The sequence below is a fragment of the Malus sylvestris genome, chromosome 15, assembly GCF_916048215.2.
Source record: "Malus sylvestris chromosome 15, drMalSylv7.2, whole genome shotgun sequence".
Taxonomy (NCBI): Eukaryota; Viridiplantae; Streptophyta; class Magnoliopsida; order Rosales; family Rosaceae; genus Malus; species Malus sylvestris.
Window position 1 is genome coordinate 45,984,230 of NC_062274.1, and position 19,490 is coordinate 46,003,719.

A 19,490-nucleotide genomic window follows, 5' to 3' on the forward strand; every position below is an offset into this window, starting at 1 on the left:
GCTTGATTCTACTTTAACTTTTCAACCCAATGACTAGGAAATGAATATGAGTGTACACAAGGATTAAAATGTTACTGATTTTTTCAATATTTCGAAAAAATAATGTAATGGACAATCGAAAGTAGGCCCGGCAATTTTTGACACAATAAGAAAACAACACGAAAATAACGAGTTTCGGGTCAACATGATAACTAATCGGGTCATTATCGGGTTACCCGTTAAGAATCCGTTAATAACAGGTTCTTAACAGGTATACATGCGGGTAACACGCGGATAACCCGTTTCGACCCATTAAGAAAAAAAATATTTGGATAATTTTAAAGTTTAATTACTAAAAGATTTATTATAAAATACAATAGCCATATTAATATATACAATATATTCTATATTAAATATATAGTTTTGTATTATTATTCTATATAAGTTTAAAAAACAAAAGTTTTAGTCATTATTTATTTTTATTATGAGAGTTCCTTATAATCATTACTAGGATAAATTTTACTTAACATGTTGTTGTCTAAAATTAAAATAAACTAGTATAGTATTTGTTTAGGCAATAACTAAGAAGACATACATATAAGTATGAAAAATGTGAAAGAATATATAAACACTCGTTATGACAACCTGTCCCTAGTTCTACGATTTTATAAAATTTAAAAAATGTGAATTTACAAAAATGCCCTAGAGGCGAGGGTATTGACTTTCGTTGAACAACGTATAGTGAGACGTATGAAATATTTTTTTAACGTATTCTTGAAGTACTTGATGGTATGGATGCGTAGATGCAATTGGAATCGAATTCAGAGTTATTACGAAGCTTTTACAAATTTTTGAATGTAAGGGCATTGTAGTAATTTCACAAGTGGAGATTTTTTTATCCCACCCTTGGACCACTCACGGGCTGCCACGTGGTAGATTTCTCCCCCATTTTCTGGAGGTTTCTTTGGTTGAACCGTGACTTCCCTTCTCTGTATTATTTACTCCATTTTTCTGTCATTCAAACACACACATCACCCTTTTTCCCTTCTTAGCCGACATCACCTCACCCTCAATCTCCCTCATCATCTTCTTTTCTGCCGTGACCATCCCCTCACTCCAATTTTCATTCCTCCTTCTCTGTGCAACCAAAACAAACACGTAAAACCACCCTCCCAGCTCTCATCAACCTATCTCGGTTGGGAGAGGTAAGCCTCAGGAGCCCTCAATCTCAAATCTTATCGTTTTTGAACTCCTGATACAGTCTTTAACCTTCAAAATGCGATTTGGTAGAGTTAATGCAGAAAAACCTCTCGGGAAAGTATCCCCAGATTTTGAGCAAGGAACAGTGGCCATCCGGCCACTTTCAAAACATTTTTCCGGCCAACTTGGACTATATCTCGGCCCCACTTTGGTATGATCTTGTTCTCTATATTTGTAACTTCAAAATGGCCTTTGAATCATCAAGTTTGGTTAAGTATCGAACTAGAAATTAGTTATGAAAGTTGGGAAGAAATTTCCAGATTTCTAGAAATTTTGGCCGTGACCATTTGACCATTTTTAGGTCATTTTTCCAGCCAACACCGACATAAAATCGGCTCCAATTTAGTATGGACTTGTTCTCTACACTTCTAGCTTTAATATGGCTCTTGAATCATCGAATTTGATTGATAATCGAGCTAGAAATTAGCTCTGAAAGTTGGGATGAAATTTCCCAGATTCTGGAAAACTTGGACCCATGGCCATTTGGCCACTTTCTGACCATTTCCCCGGTCAACTCTGGCTACTATTCGACTTCAAGCTGGTACAAACATGTTTCCCACATTCCTAGCTTCTAGTTGGCTTTTGAATCATTGAATTTGATTGAAAATTGAGCTTGAAATGAGCTCCTAAAGTTAGGGAAAAAACACGGAAAGAAATCTGGAAAACTCATTTATACGTTAATACGTTAATACATAATGGTTTCGTTTCTAGGTGAAACGCATTGCAAGGATCTTCGAAGGCTACGAGGCGGGTTCGACCCGACGTCATGTTCTGTGAGTGGGCTTTTGGTTTTCTATATATATGTATATATGTTTTCCATTTCCCTAGAAATTGTTTTAAATGGATTTACGTTTTTAAATGCCATGTCAATTGCATGTGCATTAGTATAGATATGCATATTATTGCATGACGATGCGGATGCCCAGGTAAGCTTTAGGTGAGTGCATATTGATGATAGTGATTGAAGTGTGTATGGTTATGTTTAGATGCATTTAGTGCTCATTATCCTGCACCCCGGTGTTAGTGCTCTGTCCGAGGCCATGGCCTAGCCTTCACGTGATCGTTCACCTCCCGCACCCCATGCTCACCTTGGATCAAAGGCAGATGCCAGCCTGTCGTACATAACACATTAGGTAGTTTCGATTCGTAGGTGACTTGCGATACTTCGCATAACCTTCACGTGATCGTAGTACTTAAGTGTATCTATTTACATCCAACCTGTCGTACAGACCACATTAGGTGGTTCCAACTTGTGTGCAGGAATTGGTAGATGAGCTATAGGCTCAGCTGTACATGTCACGTTAGGTGACTCCAGCTGATATATCAGTTTACATTGATTTATTTCACCTGCTTACATTTATTATTGCTAAGATATCGTGGCATGTCATACTTCTATTTTCACTGCACTCATACATTCGTTTTCGTACTTATGTAGTATTTTTTTTATTTTTTTTGAAACTATACGGGTTTTACAGAGAGGGGTTAGTACTTTCAAAAAAGAGAAATGCGTTTTCTAAAGCTTTGTTTTTACCCACTCACCCTTCTGTTTTTCGCCCCTCCATGTTTTTGTAGCTGAGCTTTCATATCGATGACGATTCTTGGCATATCCCAGTGTAGGTGGCTACCTCTGATGGTATAATCCTTATCTAACCTTGTTGTACTTTACTTATGCTCTGTAATCACGTGTGAAATGGGTTCATTACCGCTCACAGCGCACTCTTATACTTAGGCACTTTTAGGTTTAAATTTATTCATATTTTCCACATCACTATACTTTATGGCTTCGTCACCTTCCAGGTGTCGGCCATCACAGCTCGATTTGAAGTCCTAACAGACATTCCTAGTTAAGGTGTATCACTCGTGATTCATCATTATTCATCCACGAGTAGATAATGATTACACTTACATTATTTAGATTTTTAAAATCCTCCAAACCCTAATGAATAATGTTTTTTATTTGAGTGCAAAATTAATAATGACAAACTTTACAACTTTCATGAAGGGGTTAGCTTTGAAATCCAACACTATAATCCATAAACCTTAAATTTATATTTAACCGTCGATTGTCATTTACGCTTTATTCTTCTTACTGAATCTCTTTTTTGAAAACATGATCATCTAGCGGATGTAAGAAGATGAACGGTTCAGATCTTTGATATCACGTTTCGATATTTACGGTTAACTGAAATATGAGTCGATGTCATATAGTTTGTAGAAACTTTATAAACATCAAGCAATATTTTTACTAACGTAAAACTTTGAACATAATATCAACGATCCAAACTGTTCATCTTCCTGCATCCTCTAATGGATCATGTTTTCAAAAAAGGAAAATCCGAAATAACAAAATTTGATGAGAAAAATAAAGTGTACATGTAAACAACAATCAACGGTTAAATTTTGATCTATAATTTATATGATTATAGTGGCGAATTTCGAAGTTAAGCTCTTCACGAAAGTTGTAAAGCTTGTGATTACGAGCGTTTATATATTTTTTTCTATATTTTTTACACTTCTACATTAATTAAGAAACTATTAAAGAAAATGTGCAAGGTTCCAATGTTCTAATGTTCCAATGTCCTTAATTTTGAAAATCTTTTGAACATTTGATATTTTGTAATATTCTAATGTTTATTTTATTTTATTATTATTTTCTTATTTTGGGTATGTAAATATATACTTAAAAGAAAAATACGTTTTTATGTTTTGAATGTGACAATATGGTATGTACATACTTAGTATTATGTTTTTCATTTGATTATTTATTGGTTTAAAATATATTTTTCTTAACGGGTAACGGGTCGAGTCATATTACCTGTGTCACATCCCGGCCCAGGCCCTCACCACATCTCGGGCTTGACTCCGCCATAACATGATATTGTCCGCTTTGGATCTCAACCACGCCCTCACAGTTTTGTTTCTAGGAACTCACACGAGAATTTCTCAGTGGGCCACCCATCATGGGATTGCTCTCGCGAGAACTCGCTTAACTTTGGAATTCCGATGGAACTTGAAGCTAGTGAGCTCCCAAAAAGCCTTGTGCTAGGTAGAGATGAGAATATACATATAAGGCTTACATGATTCTCACCCCTGACGATGTGGGATCTTACAATCCACCCCCCTTAGGGGCCCGACGTCCTCGTCGGCACACTTCCGGCCAGAGATTGGCTCTGATACCAAATTGTCACATCCCAGCTCAGACACCTACCACATCTCGGGCTCGACTTCGCTGTAGCACGATATTGTCCGTTTTGGGCCTCAACCACGCCCTCATGGTTTTGTTTCTAGGAACTCATACGAGAACTTCCCAGTGGATCACCCATCATGGGATTGCTCTCGCGCAAACTCGCTTAACTTCGAAGTTCCGATGAAACCATAAGCAAGTGAGCTCCCAAAAGGCCTCGTGCTAGGTAGAGATAGGAATATACATATAAAGCTTACAGGATCCTCACCCATGGGCGATGTGGGATCTTTCAACCTGTTAATATTATCGGGTCGGCTCATTTTATCTGTTTATTTTAACGGGTGTTACACGACACGACCCATTATGATATCGGGTATGACATGAAAACAACACGAACACGAAAAACACAACACGAATGCCAGGTCTAATCGAAGGGGGGTGTCAATGTATATTTGATTATTTGAACCAACATTTTCACAACATTTCAGCCAAACCTCAGCGGTTTGCTATCGATGCTTCGGCGGAATATCTTCAAAATTTTAGAGATTATGATGGAACTTTCGGTTTAATTTCTACAGAAATTCGAAACTATTTGGGTGGAATTTCGAATCCTTCTTTTGCAGAAGAAACTTGAGGAAAACGATAAAAATGTCTGGTCCAAGTTTGATTCCCATTTACGGGGATCACTCCTCATTGAAAATGGTTTAGGATAAATGCATGCTATTTGTCCATTAATCATTTGCTCCAACAACAATTACAGAAGAATAAAAGAATGCAATTTGGGCCTTGGGACTCTTTGGCTCTAAAAATTAAAAAATTTAATTAATTATTTTTAATTAATTTCGAATTTAATTAATTAATTATTTTTTATCAACAGACTCATCTTTTCAGATGAAGTCTGAACTGATAAAAGAAAGCAGAGCAAAGCACCACTTTGAAAAAAATGTCTTCCAACAAACGCACCCCATTCTCATACCTGTTGCGAACAAGTATAAACCTACTATATATAGATCACAATTTTGTGGTTCTGAAATTTTGACTTAGATCGTTGAATCCTGGTGAAGTAGACGTCCCTAGAATTACAAGCACTGAGTAGGGACGAAATTTCTGTTTCAAGGACATTGCGGGCAAACCTCGATCTTCAAGTTGTTTTTAGTATTTTTGTTTTGTTCATACTCTGTTAATTTATCTATTTGCATTTATTATTTATTAGCGTATATAAATTTATCATTAATTGTTGATATTTATCCAACAAACCTAACATATATAGGATTGTTGACAAAAACCCAGTTAACATTCAACGTTATTTTTTCTTGACCCGTTTCTTAAATGACATACCTAAAGGGAATGACCCATTTGGAAGAGGCTCGAACATTTGTCAGGTTACATATGGAACGAACTTAATCCGTCAACATTTCTAACTCAGTAGGCCTGCAATCAGCATATATGTACTACTCGATTTGGTGGAATTGTTTGATAAGTTTATCTTCTATAATATTGTATATGAGGAAATAAAAAAAATATTGTCACTTAGTATTACGATCTAGTGATATTCATCTTTATTTGTAAGTGAGAAATCTTAGGTTTGATTCTGATCAAAAGCAAATTTGAACCACAATATTGAAAGTTCATTGTAAGGCTAAGTTCATCATTCCCTCTTAGTGTAGATTATATAGATTGTTCAAAAAAAAAATTAACTAGCTGGAGTGGTCGATGACATAAACCTTCTAAATAAATGAATTTCTCTTTGCAAATGATGTTTTACCGCAATGATGGAAAACAATAACGTCTACGCACCATGGTGCAGGTTTGATCCCCATCAATTCCCCTCCCCTCTAACAAGTAACAGTCATGTCTATGCATCATGATGCATGTTTGATCCCCATCGATTCCCTTCCCCTCTAACAAGTAATAACTAACTATTTAATCAGCTAACGCTATCGTTTGTTAAAAAAAAAATTTGATTTTTACCACCATGCGCAAATAAACCAATGGGATTAAATATTCCCTAATATCCGCAAGCCAAATGCCAGTTTTTCCTAAAACTTGCTTGTCCATATTTACGTTTTCAATGGAATTGTGGTATAATCACCTTAAACCGCCTTGAACCACACAGGCTCTTGTAGAAAAAAAAAAAAAAAACAAAGTATTTAACTATTATCTTTCTCATCTAACACAATCTCAACTCGTCTAACCGTCTATCATTCTCTTTCCAAATCTACAGGATCTAAAACGGATAAGGTGGAGCAAAATCATAGTTAACATAAGTCTTACCACAGTTTTAAGTGTCAATTTACAAAACCAAGCTAGTTTATGTATTGTTGAGTGGATTGTGGACTTGGAGTTATGAGAAATTGGGCCTTCAGCCTTAGGGCTCTTGGGCTCCTTTGAAATTTTTTTATTTTCTTTATTAATGTGTGGTTTTTATTTTTAAATTTGGATGATTTTTTGGATTATAACGACTTACGAAATTTGAAATTCAGTGGTTGCAACTTTGCTACGAAGGTATGCCTCATCTGAATGGACACTTAACACTTAAAACTCCCTCAACGTGATCTTTGCAAACCATTGAATTTTGCTCTGATAAAGAACTTATTCTACTGTAATATTTTGGAAATAAGGATACACTTGAGTTCTTCAAATTAAAAGCCTTTGTGCTAGGACTTTGAATATTGATGGTTGTATCTTGACAGACGACACCTACAAAAACTACAAAGAACGAAAGTATAGGCTAAATTCGTCTATAAGGTAACTGCGAAACGACAAGCCTCTATCACGTTCATCATGTCGGTTTTCTTATATTTTTTAGTTTATGCAAATTGTATAATTTACTCTTGTATCATTTAAATTTCGTTTGTAAGTGTGATTTGTTCTTAACTAAATATGTTCGTGTCACTAATTTCAAACAAGACCTGGTACCCATCAAGAGTTAAACTGACACACTCCGACCCGGAATATCCACTAGGACTCCAAATCGAGCTGTGTTGGCCGACACTTGGAAGGTGATGAAGCCATAAAGTGTGGTAATGTGGAAAAATTGTGAATAAATTTAAACCTAGGAGTGCCTAAATACCAGAGTGCACTGGTGAGCGAGAATAAACCCACTTCACACATGACGTTAGAGCATAAGTAAGTACAGAAGAGTGAATTAAGAATCGTACCTTCGAAATAATCTTCAATACTAAGAATCACCACCAATCTTCGACGATAAGAAAGCTCAGCTGATAACACTTGGAGGGTGAAGACAAGACAAGGGTGAGTGGCCCTGTAAATAAGATTTTAATAAAAACCATATAGAACATTATAACCCATCGCTGCAACACCTGTATAATTTATAGAAAATCATAATATACCACAACACAGCATCTCATAAGTAATATCAAATAATCAGACGATTAATAACTCATACTAGTACGCAAGTCGGAGTCACCTAGGGTGACCTGTACGACTTACCCATATCTCATCACATATACTAGTTCATTACCTAGCTCATCACATATGCTAGCTCATCACATATGCTAGCTCATAAGTCGGGGAGTCACCTCCAGTGACCTGTACGACTTATCCATATCTCATCAATCATTGCTAGCATATAAGTCGGAGTCACCTGTAGTGACCTGTACGACATATTCATATCTCATCAATCAATCTAGCCGGAGTCACATATAGTGACCTATACGGCATATTCATATCTTATCAATCAATCTAGCCGGAGTCACATATAATGACCTATACGGCATAACGCCTGCACACGAGTCAGAACGACTGTAGTGGTCTGTACGACAGGACTAGGTGTAAATGAATACGCTCAAGTGCTACGATCACGTGAAGAGTCACCTACGAGTCGAAACCACCTATAGTAGTCTGTACGACAGGCCTGTGCACCTACCTTGAATTCAAGGTGAGCGTATGGTACAGGAGGTGAATATTACGTGAAGGATTGTGCCCTGGCCACAGGCGGGAGCACTAACACCGGAGTGCAGGTTTATGAGCTTTAAATACATCTATTACCACATGTACGACTCCTAAGCAACCTATACGACAATGCTGGAGTTGCCTACTATTGCAACCTGTACGACCGTGTCGGAGTTACTTAAACATAAATGTAGTCATACTATAACCCCATCAATTCAACTAATACCGTATACTTACCTGAACTTACCTGATGTGCTCTGCGTTCATTCTTGCACTCCAGAGCGTTCACAATAATTATGTGCAAGGAATATACATATGGATATATCAGGATGTAAATCTAAATTTCAACCATATCATAATATTTCCAGATATATAAACACATAACAAATGGCTTAAAATGTAATAACTGTAACGCCCCACTCTCGAACCATTTACTTTTGGGAATAATTATCGGTGATAAGCCCAATTAGACACTAGTTTAATTAATCAACATTACTTACCTTTTCTTACTTCAATTCCTTGATTCTTCACACATTGATTTATGAACAACAATTACTACCAAATCATAAGGTTAATTCTCACATTTCCCACCAATGTCACTCACATTGTTCAATTCCCCAAACAAGGCTATTGTCCCGATTATTTAGTCTCATTTATTATATGGCTGCATCTAACGTCTTGTTAGACTGCCTACGTACCCTAAATAGGGATTAAGACATTCGTAGTTCACAATAATCATTTATAGTAATACGCATATGGATATATCATGATGAAATCTAAACTCAACCATCTCATAGTATTTTATAAATATATATATATATATATATATATATATATATATATAGAGAGAGAGAGAGAGAGAGAGAGAGAGAGAGAGAGAGAGAGAGAGAGAGAGAGAGAGAGGCATGTGCAATACATTGCATAACAAAATCACGCTCAAATACATTGGCCAATCTTACTTTTAGCACGTACCTTTTGCCTAGACAATTATAGAAGCCTCATCCTTTTAACACTCACATTCAGCGTGCACTAGCAGCCAACATCTTGTATTGATTTTCGAATCTTGCTGCTTTAGAGATTATAGAAGTGGAACCACAAAAACTGCTTGTTTAGTTAGCCGAAAAAAGGAAAATGATTTGTGTTGGTTTTTCCAAAATAAAATATCTTATAGATCAAATTGCTTTAAACCCATTCGAAATCAACAAAAACACCATAAAACAATTTGATGTTTCAATATCACCTTTTTTTTTTTTTTTCACAATCTATCAATGCCTCCTACACTCTACAATATGATGACTAATTGAACACAAATAGAGGAAAAAAAAAGAAACAAAAAGTGAAACAGAAATGAAAAGGATAAAATTTATTTGTGGTAGTATCTTGAGTTTGCAACAAATTTAAGGTTGGCAAGTCTGTGCTAAGTTTACAAACATGCAAGACAAATTGCTTGATGAGTAGAATCAAAGAAGAGAAAAAGGCTTATCGCCTTCAAAGCAATTAGTCACCTTATTTTAAGGTTATGAGAAACTCAATAAAGACAGAACACAATGAGAATATATCTGGTTGAGATTATTAATTGACAAACATCATTTTTTATGCTTATGTTGATTGAACACTGCCTTTGGTCATGGTGAAGATGGAGCTAATCAAAACCTAATTACTATATGTCACTGAAAGGAAAAAATTGGTTCATACATAAAAAATTACAAAACGAACATTATCAAATTTGAAATAAAAACAACGATATCAACTTAAAATGCAATAGCAAATAACAGATTACTAAGAACCAAAAATGCTTCCTTGACTGCATTATGACCAACTCTGCTTCTTCGGAAGACCATATCCATGGAGTTTCGCGTGATGGGGACTCTAACCATAACCCTGCATGAAATTTGAGCAATGCAATTGACAATAAAACGGAGGTAAAAAAGAAAAGGAAGACGCGAAATAAATATTCAAACTGCAGTCAAATTCAAGCAATTAAGTGAAGAATTTTACTCAAAAATAGATCAAAGAAGGATGATAAAAACTTGGTTGCTTGAATGGAACTCTACATGTAGCCCTGCACACAAAGAAAATATAGTAGTAGACTTCCTAAAAAATCACATACTAATAAGGCAAAATAAATGGGAAACAAAATCACCAATTGTATGCAAGACTGACATTCATAAGCAATTGAATAATTTCAAAAGAAACGCACAAAACTCATTGCAGAAACTAAAGAATTTCATTAAGAAAACAAGAATTACCTTTTTGCTTGGAGGGGGTTGAGAAAGGAAGTTTGATTCTCAAATTGAATAACTTTTGTACTGAAATAGGATTTTTTAGAAATCGTACGACAGTTTTGTTTGAGAGAATTCTTTTGTGTCGAACATGGTAGTGGGGAGTTTTCTTCAGTTTCCAAGTTCTAATTGATTTCTCTTTCTCCATTTTACTTCTATTTTGCGTTTTGCTTACGAAATATCCTTTTAAACTATTTATCATCAATTTCAAGCCAGTTTTGAATTCTTTTTCAGGGGCTTTTATGTCCAACTATTTTGGGAAAGCTTTTTTACCCCAAAGTAAGGTTCTAGCTCTTCAAAATTCTGTTTATCAATAAAAAAAGATGAAAAAATAATTTGGTCTTCAATCATTGACAGTAATATAATTTTACACAAACTAATGCTTTACTTTTTTTTTCTTCCCTTGTACACATGTCACATAGCTAATAGCTGACAATTGTCAAGCTTAGAGATAATGAGTTAGTTAGTATTGTTGTGATAAGTAGAGGTAGTTGAAGGGTAATTTTGTAATAGTATAGAAGATGAGAATACTATATAACTTGAAATGTATTGCTCTAAGCTTTAGTATGTTGTTGATAAAGAAATATAATAAGTCTTTCTCTCTGTTCTTCCTTTCTTCGATATCATCTCTCAGTTCCATAGTTCTTCCATTGTTGCTAGCATTCTGTTTCCTCAGAGATTAATATGGTATCATCGCCGTATTTGGCTTGCTGCCGTAGTCGGTCCTAAAGGTTCTTCCGCTGCAATCATTGAAAGATCTGGGTTCATCATTGCCTCATAGGGTTGCTCGACGATTTGTTTTCGATCTGGGTTTTGCGAAGCGTTCTTGGTGAATCTGCTACTCTCAGGTGATATCTAATTGGTTCTTGAGATAAATTTCTGTTGCGATTTCTATGATTGATCTATGAGTAATTGATTTGTTGAAGAAATATGATGTGTTTGATGATGATTGTATTCGTGATGAAGTTTGGGGATTTGTTATGTGTTCTAAATTGTACTTGTGTTCAATAATTTTGTTGAATCTTGTGTGTTCCAGAAAGTATCAGTCTTTCTTGGTAGAGTTTGTGTGATTTCAAGAAAGTATCAATCTTTCTTTGGTGTTGGGTGAATTCAAGAAAGTATCAGTCTTTCTTGTTCAAACAGAAAGTATCAGTCTTTCTTTCTTGTTGATAAAATTCGAAGAGTGTCAATTTCTTGGTAAACGGAAGAAATCGAAGAGTGTCAATCACTTGGTGAAAGGCATAATTATTTTTGTATAGAAAGCAGTGTGACTTAGTTGGTCTGTAGTCAATCATGGCTCCACCGAAAGTGGATAGTCTTCTTGGTATGCTTACCATTAAGTTGAAAGATGACAATTTTGCAAAATGGTCCTTTCAATTTGTGTCAGTGATTAAAGGTTACAAGCTCTTTGGTCATTTCGATGGCACATATGTATGTCCTCCTAAATTTGTCACTCATACAGATTTAGGCATAACTAAGGAGGTTACACAGGCATTTATAGATTGGGAATCTACAGATATAGCTTTACTTAGTCTTCTTTTGGCTACATTTTCTGATGAAGCTATGGAATATGTTCTTGGTTGTAAGACTGCTGCTGATGCTTGGACCAATCTAGTAGATAGATTTGCTTCGGTGTCTAAGTCAAGGGTGAATCACCTAAAAACTGAGTTGCATACAATCCAAAAAGGGATAGATATGATTGATAAGTTCCTATTGAGGTTAAAGAATATTAGAGATCAGCTTAATGCAGCAGGGGAATTCATTTCAGATAATGATGTTATTATCCATGGATTAGCTGGTCTACCTAAAGTGTATGCTATTATTCGAACAATCATCTTGGCTAGGGAATCTTCCATTACACTAAAAGATTTTCGTGCTCAATTGCTTGGTGCTGATAAAGAAATTGAAGGGGACACTACTATCTTGTCTCAAAATTTGTCTGCCTTGTATATGAATGGTTCTGGTTATAGTTCTAATTCTGGGACTTTTGGATCTACTATATCTGGTTCTACTTCAAATCCTCATAATCATAGTCATATTCCAACAACTACAGTAGGTGTCATTACTCAAGTTCCATACCTAGCTCCACAGCAACTAGAATATCCTGTCCCACCTCCGTTTTATCCTTTGCCTCAACAACAGGTTCCGTTTTATCCACCATAGTTTGGTTATGGTCTTGCTGGTAATATGGGAGGTTTTCCACCTTCTGGATCTAACTCTCAGCAGTCTAACATCAATGGAGGTCAGTATGGTTCTAAAACCTTTCAGGGTTCAAAAGGACAGTACAATTATAGAAATAATGGTGGGTTCAAGGGAAAGAATGTCAGACATAATGGCAACTCTACCTGGTCTGGGAACACATATACAAGAACTAATGTGATCATTGAGTGTCACATTTGCAATAAAAGAGGGCATACAGCTACAAACTGCTATCACAGAAATAACAACAATGTTTCTACAACTAGATTTCAGGTTGAATGTCAAATTTGTGGTAAGCGGGGTCATTCAGCTCTTGAGTGCTTTCATAGAAGAAACTATTCATTTCAGGGCCATCCTCCATCACCATCTTTCAATGCTATGAGTGCACAACAAACAACTCAATATGGACCTGCAGACTCTTGGATTGTTGATTCTGGAGCATCTCATCATATGACGGCAGATATGACTGGATTGTCACAAGTCATGCCATTTGAGGGATTTGAAAAGATTACAATAGGAAATGGTGCTAATTTATCAATTCAGAGTGTTGGTCATACTACTATAGAGACTGATAATCGTTCTCTTGTCCTCAAACATGTTTTACATGTGCCTCATATTGCTCGAAGTTTATTATCTGTCAAGCAACTATGTGCTGATAATAAATCTTGGTTTATTTGTGATGAAACTAATTTCTTTGTGCAGGACAAGCGGACAAAGGAGATACTGTATCAAGAAAAGAGTAGGCCAAGAAAATTGTTCCAGATTCCAGTTTTTCAAAAGAGCAAGGGTTTACAATCTGCAGTTTCATTTCCAGTAGCTTTAGTGGGTCAAGTAGTGAAGTCTCAGCTTTGGCACCAAAAGCTAGGTCATCCCGCCAATGACATATTGTTTTCTATGCTGAAACAGTCTCAGGTTCCAGTTAGTATAGACTATAGTCAAAGTATATGTGTGCATTGTACTCATGGAAAGATGTCCAAATTACCATTTCCATCTAGAACTAATAAATGTACCTCACTATTTGAAAATATACATAGTGATGTGTGGGGTCCTTCACTTGTAAAGTCTCTAGATGGTTACAGGTATTATGTATTGTTTGTTGATGAATATACAAGATATGTTTGGATATTTCCTTTGGTGAATAAGTCAGATGTGTTCTCTGTCTTTATCAAATTTTATGCATTTGTACTAAATCAGTTTGGAATATCTGTTAAATGTTTGCAAACTGATGGAGGAGGAGAATATGTAAGTACACGGTTCAAGAATTTTCTTGCTAAAAAAGGTATAATGCATATGGTGTCATGTCCTTATACACCTCAGCAAAATGGGATTGCTGAGAGGAAACATAGACATATTGTAGAGACTGGAATTACTTTGCTTACACAAGCTGGATTACCATCTGAGTTTTGGTATTTTTCATGTGCTCACTCAGTGTTTCTCATAAATAGGATGCCATGCAAGACTTTGAATATGGTATCTCCATTTTACCTATTATACAAGAAACTTCCAGACTTACAGGGTTTAAAAATCTTTAGCAATGCAGTTCAGTTTATCCATGGATTAGACCCTACACTGCAAATAAACTTCAACCACGATCTGTGATGTGTGTTTTCTTAGGATACTCAGGGGGATATAAGGGGGCTATATGTTTTCATTTAAATTCAAGGAAATGCATTATCTCCAGGCATGTGTTTCATGATGAGAGTACTTTTCCATATAAACTAGTTCTTCAAAATATGCCTATACTTCAAGATAATTCAAATCAAGTGCAAACTTCTTATGTTCTTATACTAGTACCTATTTTTGCACCTATGTCTTAATCATCTGGTCAACAATTTATGAGTTCATCTGAGGTATCTCCATTGGAATTTACACAGCTATCTTTTGTGAAAGAGTACAGTAATGACAAATTGCATCATAATGATGGAAGCATACAAGGATTGGATAGTGAAGGCTTGTCAGTTCATTCAACATCTTCAAGTCCTACTCTTTCTTCTTCAACTGATATAACTTTTTTGCTCCCTGTCCTAGATCCTACACAACTTCAGGTAATTTTACCTATTTCTCCAACATCACATCACTCTGGTGTACATGTATTACCTACAAACACTAGTATACAAACTAGGCTTCAAACTGGAGCAATTTCTAGGAAGAATTATGCTGCATATTATGCTGATTTGCCTGAATTACAGTATCTGAATATTGACAATGATTTCTCTGGAGGTTTTTCATTCCTAGTTGATATAATAGATTCTGAGGAACCTAAAACTTTTAAGCAAGCATCTTCTCATCAACGATGGCAGTTAGCCATGCAAGAGGTGTTCGATGCTTTGACAGCACAAGGCACTTGGAATCTGGTGCCTCCACCAAATGACAGACGTGTTATTGGTAGCAAATGGGTGTATAAGGTTAAGAAGAATCCTGATGGGACTATTTCAAGATAAAAAGCTCGGTTAGTAGCACAAGGCTTTACTCAAGAACTGAGTTTGGATTACTCAAAGACCTTTAGTCCCGTGGTTCGACATACAACTGTCAGATTAATTCTAACTCTAGCTGCTCAATTTGGATGGTCACTACGACAATTGGATGTTAAAAACGCTTTTCTGCATGGTGATTTGGAAGAAGAGTTCTATATGAAACAACCTCAAGGGTTTGTTGATTCAAAGTATCCAAACTACGTTTGCAAATTAGTCAAGTCTTTATATGGTCTCAAACAAGCTCCAAGAGCTTGTAATTCTAAATTCACAAGTTATTTGCCATCTCTGGGTTTCAAAACTTCTCTCTCTGATACAAGTTTGTTTGTGAGATTTGATAACAAAGATGTGGTTATACTTCTGTTATATGTGGATGATATAATCCTAACTGGTTCAAGTGAGGTACAAATTCAGCAAGTGGTTCAAGATCTTGCAGAGGTATTTGATTTAAAAGATATGGGCAAACTCACCTACTTCTTAGGCTTGCAAATTCAGTATTAGGAAGATGGATCTTTGTTTGTCAACCAGTTTAAGTATGCAAGGGATTTGCTGCATAAAGCTGGTATGGAGAATTGCAGACCTACATCCACACCTTCTAAACCACATACATAACTACTTATCACAGAAGATGTGCCAATGACTGATCCTACTCAATACAGAAGCATAGTAGGAGCACTGCAATACTTGACCTTTACTAGACCTAACATAGCTCATTTAGTTAATGTGTGTGCCAATACATGACTAATCCCACCAAGATGCATTTTCATTTAGTCAAACGAATTTTGAGGTATTTAGAAGGCACAATTACATGTGGTTTGAGATACACAAACTGCAAAGACTTCTCTATAAATGCATACTCGGATTTTGACTGGGTTGCAGACATCAATACAAGGCGATCTATCACAGGCTATGTTGTTTTCCTAGGAAACAATCCAATATCATGGCAATCTAAGAAACAATCAACAATTTCTCGGAGTTCAACAGAAGCAGAATACAAAGCACTAGCTCACTGTGCTGCAGATGTGTTTTGGATCAGGTCACTTCTCAAAGACATTTATCAGGTGTTATCATTTCCTCCTTGCCTACACTGTGATAACTTGTCTACATTGGCAATCTGTTCAAATGCAGTGTTTCATTCAAAGATAAAAAACTTAGACACGGATTATCATTTTGTTCGAGAGAAAGTTTAGAAGAAAGACATTACGGTTCAATATATTCCCACTGAGGATCAGGTTGCCGATGTTCTAACAAAAGGTTTACACAGTCCTGTGTTCATCAAACATTGTCACACTTTGGCATTGGGTGCTTCTCGTACTGATGTATCACCTGCAAGTTTTGCAAGTTCAGCAAGTTCAGCTTCAACAATCTCAACAACAACACTCATTGATCCTGTCCACTCTATGAATCACGAGAACAATCTCAGTTTACTAGTTCCTCGCTGAGTTTAAGGGGGGAGTAATAGCTGACAATTATCAAGCTTAGAGCTAATGAGTTAGTTAATATTGTTGTGATAAGTAGAGGTAGTTGAAGGGTAATTTTGTAATAGTATAGAAGATGAGAATACTATATAACCTGAAATGTATTGCTCTAAGCTTTAGTGTGTTGTTGATAAAGAAATATAATAAGTCTTTCTCTCTTTTCTTCCTTTCTTCGATATCATCTCTCAGTTCCATAGTTCTTCCATTGTTGCTAGTATTCTGTTTCCTCATAGATTAATAATAGCATATCTCTAATTTAAAATTATAAAAAATAAAATTTACACCTCTTCCATGTTCTCTCTCTTCCATATATTTTTTTCTTTAAATTTATTATATTTACACGTACATAATGTGATTTTCATCGTGTTCATACTCTTAAGTTCTTTAGAATTTTCATTTGTAGAGACTTTTTCAATTTAGTTAAGATGGTGTCGAGCCAATGATCTACTGTGGGTTGTGAAGCCAGTTGCTATAGTTGTAAATCAGAGAAAAAAATTTGGAGACGGTGTTGGGTATACTTCATTATGATTTCGGCGATCTTTCTTGCGATCTCTTTTGTCTCTGCTATTCTGATGGTTATGGTGGTTTATGGTGAAAATGTGGATTCAGATGAAATTTCAGGTTCAATGTTTGAAATTTTACATCATATTATTCTTTCTTGATGGTTGTTGCTAATTCTTGATCTCAATTAGAGATCTTGATATTGATTGTTCTTGGTTATGATGTAAATTCAGTTTAGTTTCTTGTGTGTATTTGGATAAATATCTCAAACCCGATGCCAGTTTTATCATTCTTGATTGTGAAATAGTTTTGGATTATGAAAACCCGATGCTTTTAATCTAGTTAGTTTTATTTTTTTTTATTATTATTTATTTTTTAATTTTTAAATTTTTTTTGTAATTTTAATTTTAATTTTGTAATTTTTTTTTTAATGGAATCCAAAGGCCAAAGCCAGTGTTCCTTGATTTTGATTTTGTAGGTTATTGAAGAATTAAAGGTTGAGTGTTTGCTATTGTTATATTTGGGTATTATCATGGTTTCTTATATCGTTAAAATTGAAGGGTTGTCGGGATCACAATTAAACTAAGTGGGCATTTCAGTTCAAAACTGTGTTGAAAGGTTACAAACTCTTAAGTCATTTTGATAGATCTGTAGTCCGTTCTCTAATGTTTGTTCTGAATATTGAAACTGAGGTTACAAAGGAAGTATTTGAGGCTTATTAAGAATGAGAGTCCACTGATTTAGCTTTGTTGAGTCTCTTAATTGCTACTCTTTCTGATGATGCTATAGAGGATGTAATTGGGTGTAGAACAACTGGAGATGCTTGATCTAATCTTGAAGAAAGATATGCTTTTGCGTCTAAATTTGATGTTAATCACTTAAAGACTGAGTTACATACAATTCAAAAGGAGAGTGATTTAGGGGATAAATACCTTCTCAGACTTAAGTGTACTAGGGATGACTCACTGCAGCTGGAGAATTCATTTCAGACAATTATGTTATCATTACTGCTTTAGCTGGATTGCCAAAGGAATATGCTAAAGATACCTCTATTTCTATGAAAGAATTTAGAGCTTTGCTTCTTGGTGCTGAGAGAGAATAACACTGTCGTAACTCTTTATCTCATAGTATGTCAGCTCTATACATGCATGGTGGTTCTAGTTCTTCAATGAGTTCACAGTTTAAAAATAGGATACCAAGTAAAGCTTTACAAATGAACTCTCTTCTTCCTGTTCTCTTTTTGATAAGCTTCCACCCTCACAAGATTTAAATATATTTGGATCAACTGTCTATCTTTATCTAACACATTACAATGATAATAAGCTTCAGCCTATAACTTTTGTGGGTTTATTTTTGGGATATGCCTTGGGTTATAAGTGTGTGATATGTCATTATTTGCAATCCAAGAAGTTAATCTGTCAAGGCATGTGCTTCATGATAAGTCCATTTTTCCAGCGAAATTGTTAAACAAGTGTCTCCAGAGGTTATCAAAGTTGTACCCCCTTTATCCATTCTCCAATAGTTGTGAATGTAGTTTCTCCCGGTATACAGCATAACTTGTCTAATGGGGTTCAATCTATGGATTCCATTTCTTCTCTACATGAAATTCATAATGCATCTAGTTTCAACTCTACTGCAGTAAATGGTTATTCTAGGAATAGTTTTGATACTGCAACATATCAGTATGAGGCAGGGTCTTCACAGGGATTTGAAACATCACATTCTCAAGTTTCTCCTCAAAGTCAAGATCAGTTCCAACCTTTATTAACTATCCTTGATCTTGCACAGCATTAGGTACTCCCTATTATATCCTCTCTAGATTATTCTAATTCGGCAATTATACCAGATCCAGTATCTAGTAGTACTCATCCTATGCAAACAAAGTGACAATCAGGGGTCATTGAAAGAAGAATTATGTTGCATATTTGGCTTTGCTTCTTGAGCTTAAGTCCTTAAAGATTGATGAGCATGAAGACTCTTGTTTTGTTGGGTATTAATTTATAGCTGATATTAATGATTGTGATGAGCCAAAAACTTTAGAATTGTTGCTTCTAATTTTCATTGGCAGCAAGCAACGCAATATGAGTTTGATGCATTCAAATTAAGCGAATATGGAATATAATTCCTCCACCTGCTAATAAATTGGTCTTCAAGATCAAGAAATATCCTTATGGGAATATTGATAGATATAAGGCAAGGTTGGTTGCATGTGGGTTCACTC

At 35.5% G+C, this 19,490-nt stretch overlaps 1 protein-coding gene and 1 long non-coding RNA gene across 9 annotated transcripts; one reads left to right on the forward strand and one right to left on the reverse strand.

Annotated features, from left to right (window-relative positions):
• Positions 1–878: 878 nt before the first annotated feature.
• Positions 879–13,948, forward strand: LOC126602198 (uncharacterized). 8 transcript variants are annotated; one of them, XM_050269032.1, is made up of 5 exons: positions 879–1,390; positions 1,951–2,012; positions 2,812–2,872; positions 6,907–7,171; positions 10,855–13,512. In XM_050269032.1, the coding sequence occupies exon 5, from the start codon at positions 11,914–11,916 to the stop codon at positions 12,781–12,783; it is 870 nt and encodes a 289-aa protein (XP_050124989.1). In that variant the 5' UTR covers positions 879–1,390; positions 1,951–2,012; positions 2,812–2,872; positions 6,907–7,171; positions 10,855–11,913; the 3' UTR covers positions 12,784–13,512. The 8 variants fall into 8 exon arrangements, 3 of the variants coding, with proteins under 3 accessions (XP_050124989.1, XP_050124990.1, XP_050124991.1); XR_007616012.1 differs by lacking the exons at positions 6,907–7,171; positions 10,855–13,512 and adding an exon at positions 3,037–3,113 and having other exon boundaries at positions 976–1,390; XM_050269033.1 differs by lacking the exons at positions 2,812–2,872; positions 6,907–7,171 and having other exon boundaries at positions 881–1,390.
• LOC126602201 (uncharacterized) lies at positions 9,151–10,846 on the reverse strand. The gene is made up of 3 exons (XR_007616022.1): positions 10,588–10,846; positions 10,337–10,400; positions 9,151–10,219 (listed from the first exon to the last, which is right to left on the reverse strand). It is a non-coding gene; the product is annotated as an uncharacterized LOC126602201 (long non-coding RNA).
• Positions 13,949–19,490: the final 5,542 nt, after the last annotated feature.

Excerpts from the sequence above, each read along its gene's own strand:
- LOC126602198 (XM_050269032.1), top strand. The coding sequence starts at position 11,914 with ATGGCTCCACCGAAAGTGGATAGTCTTCTTGGTATGCTTACCATTAAG.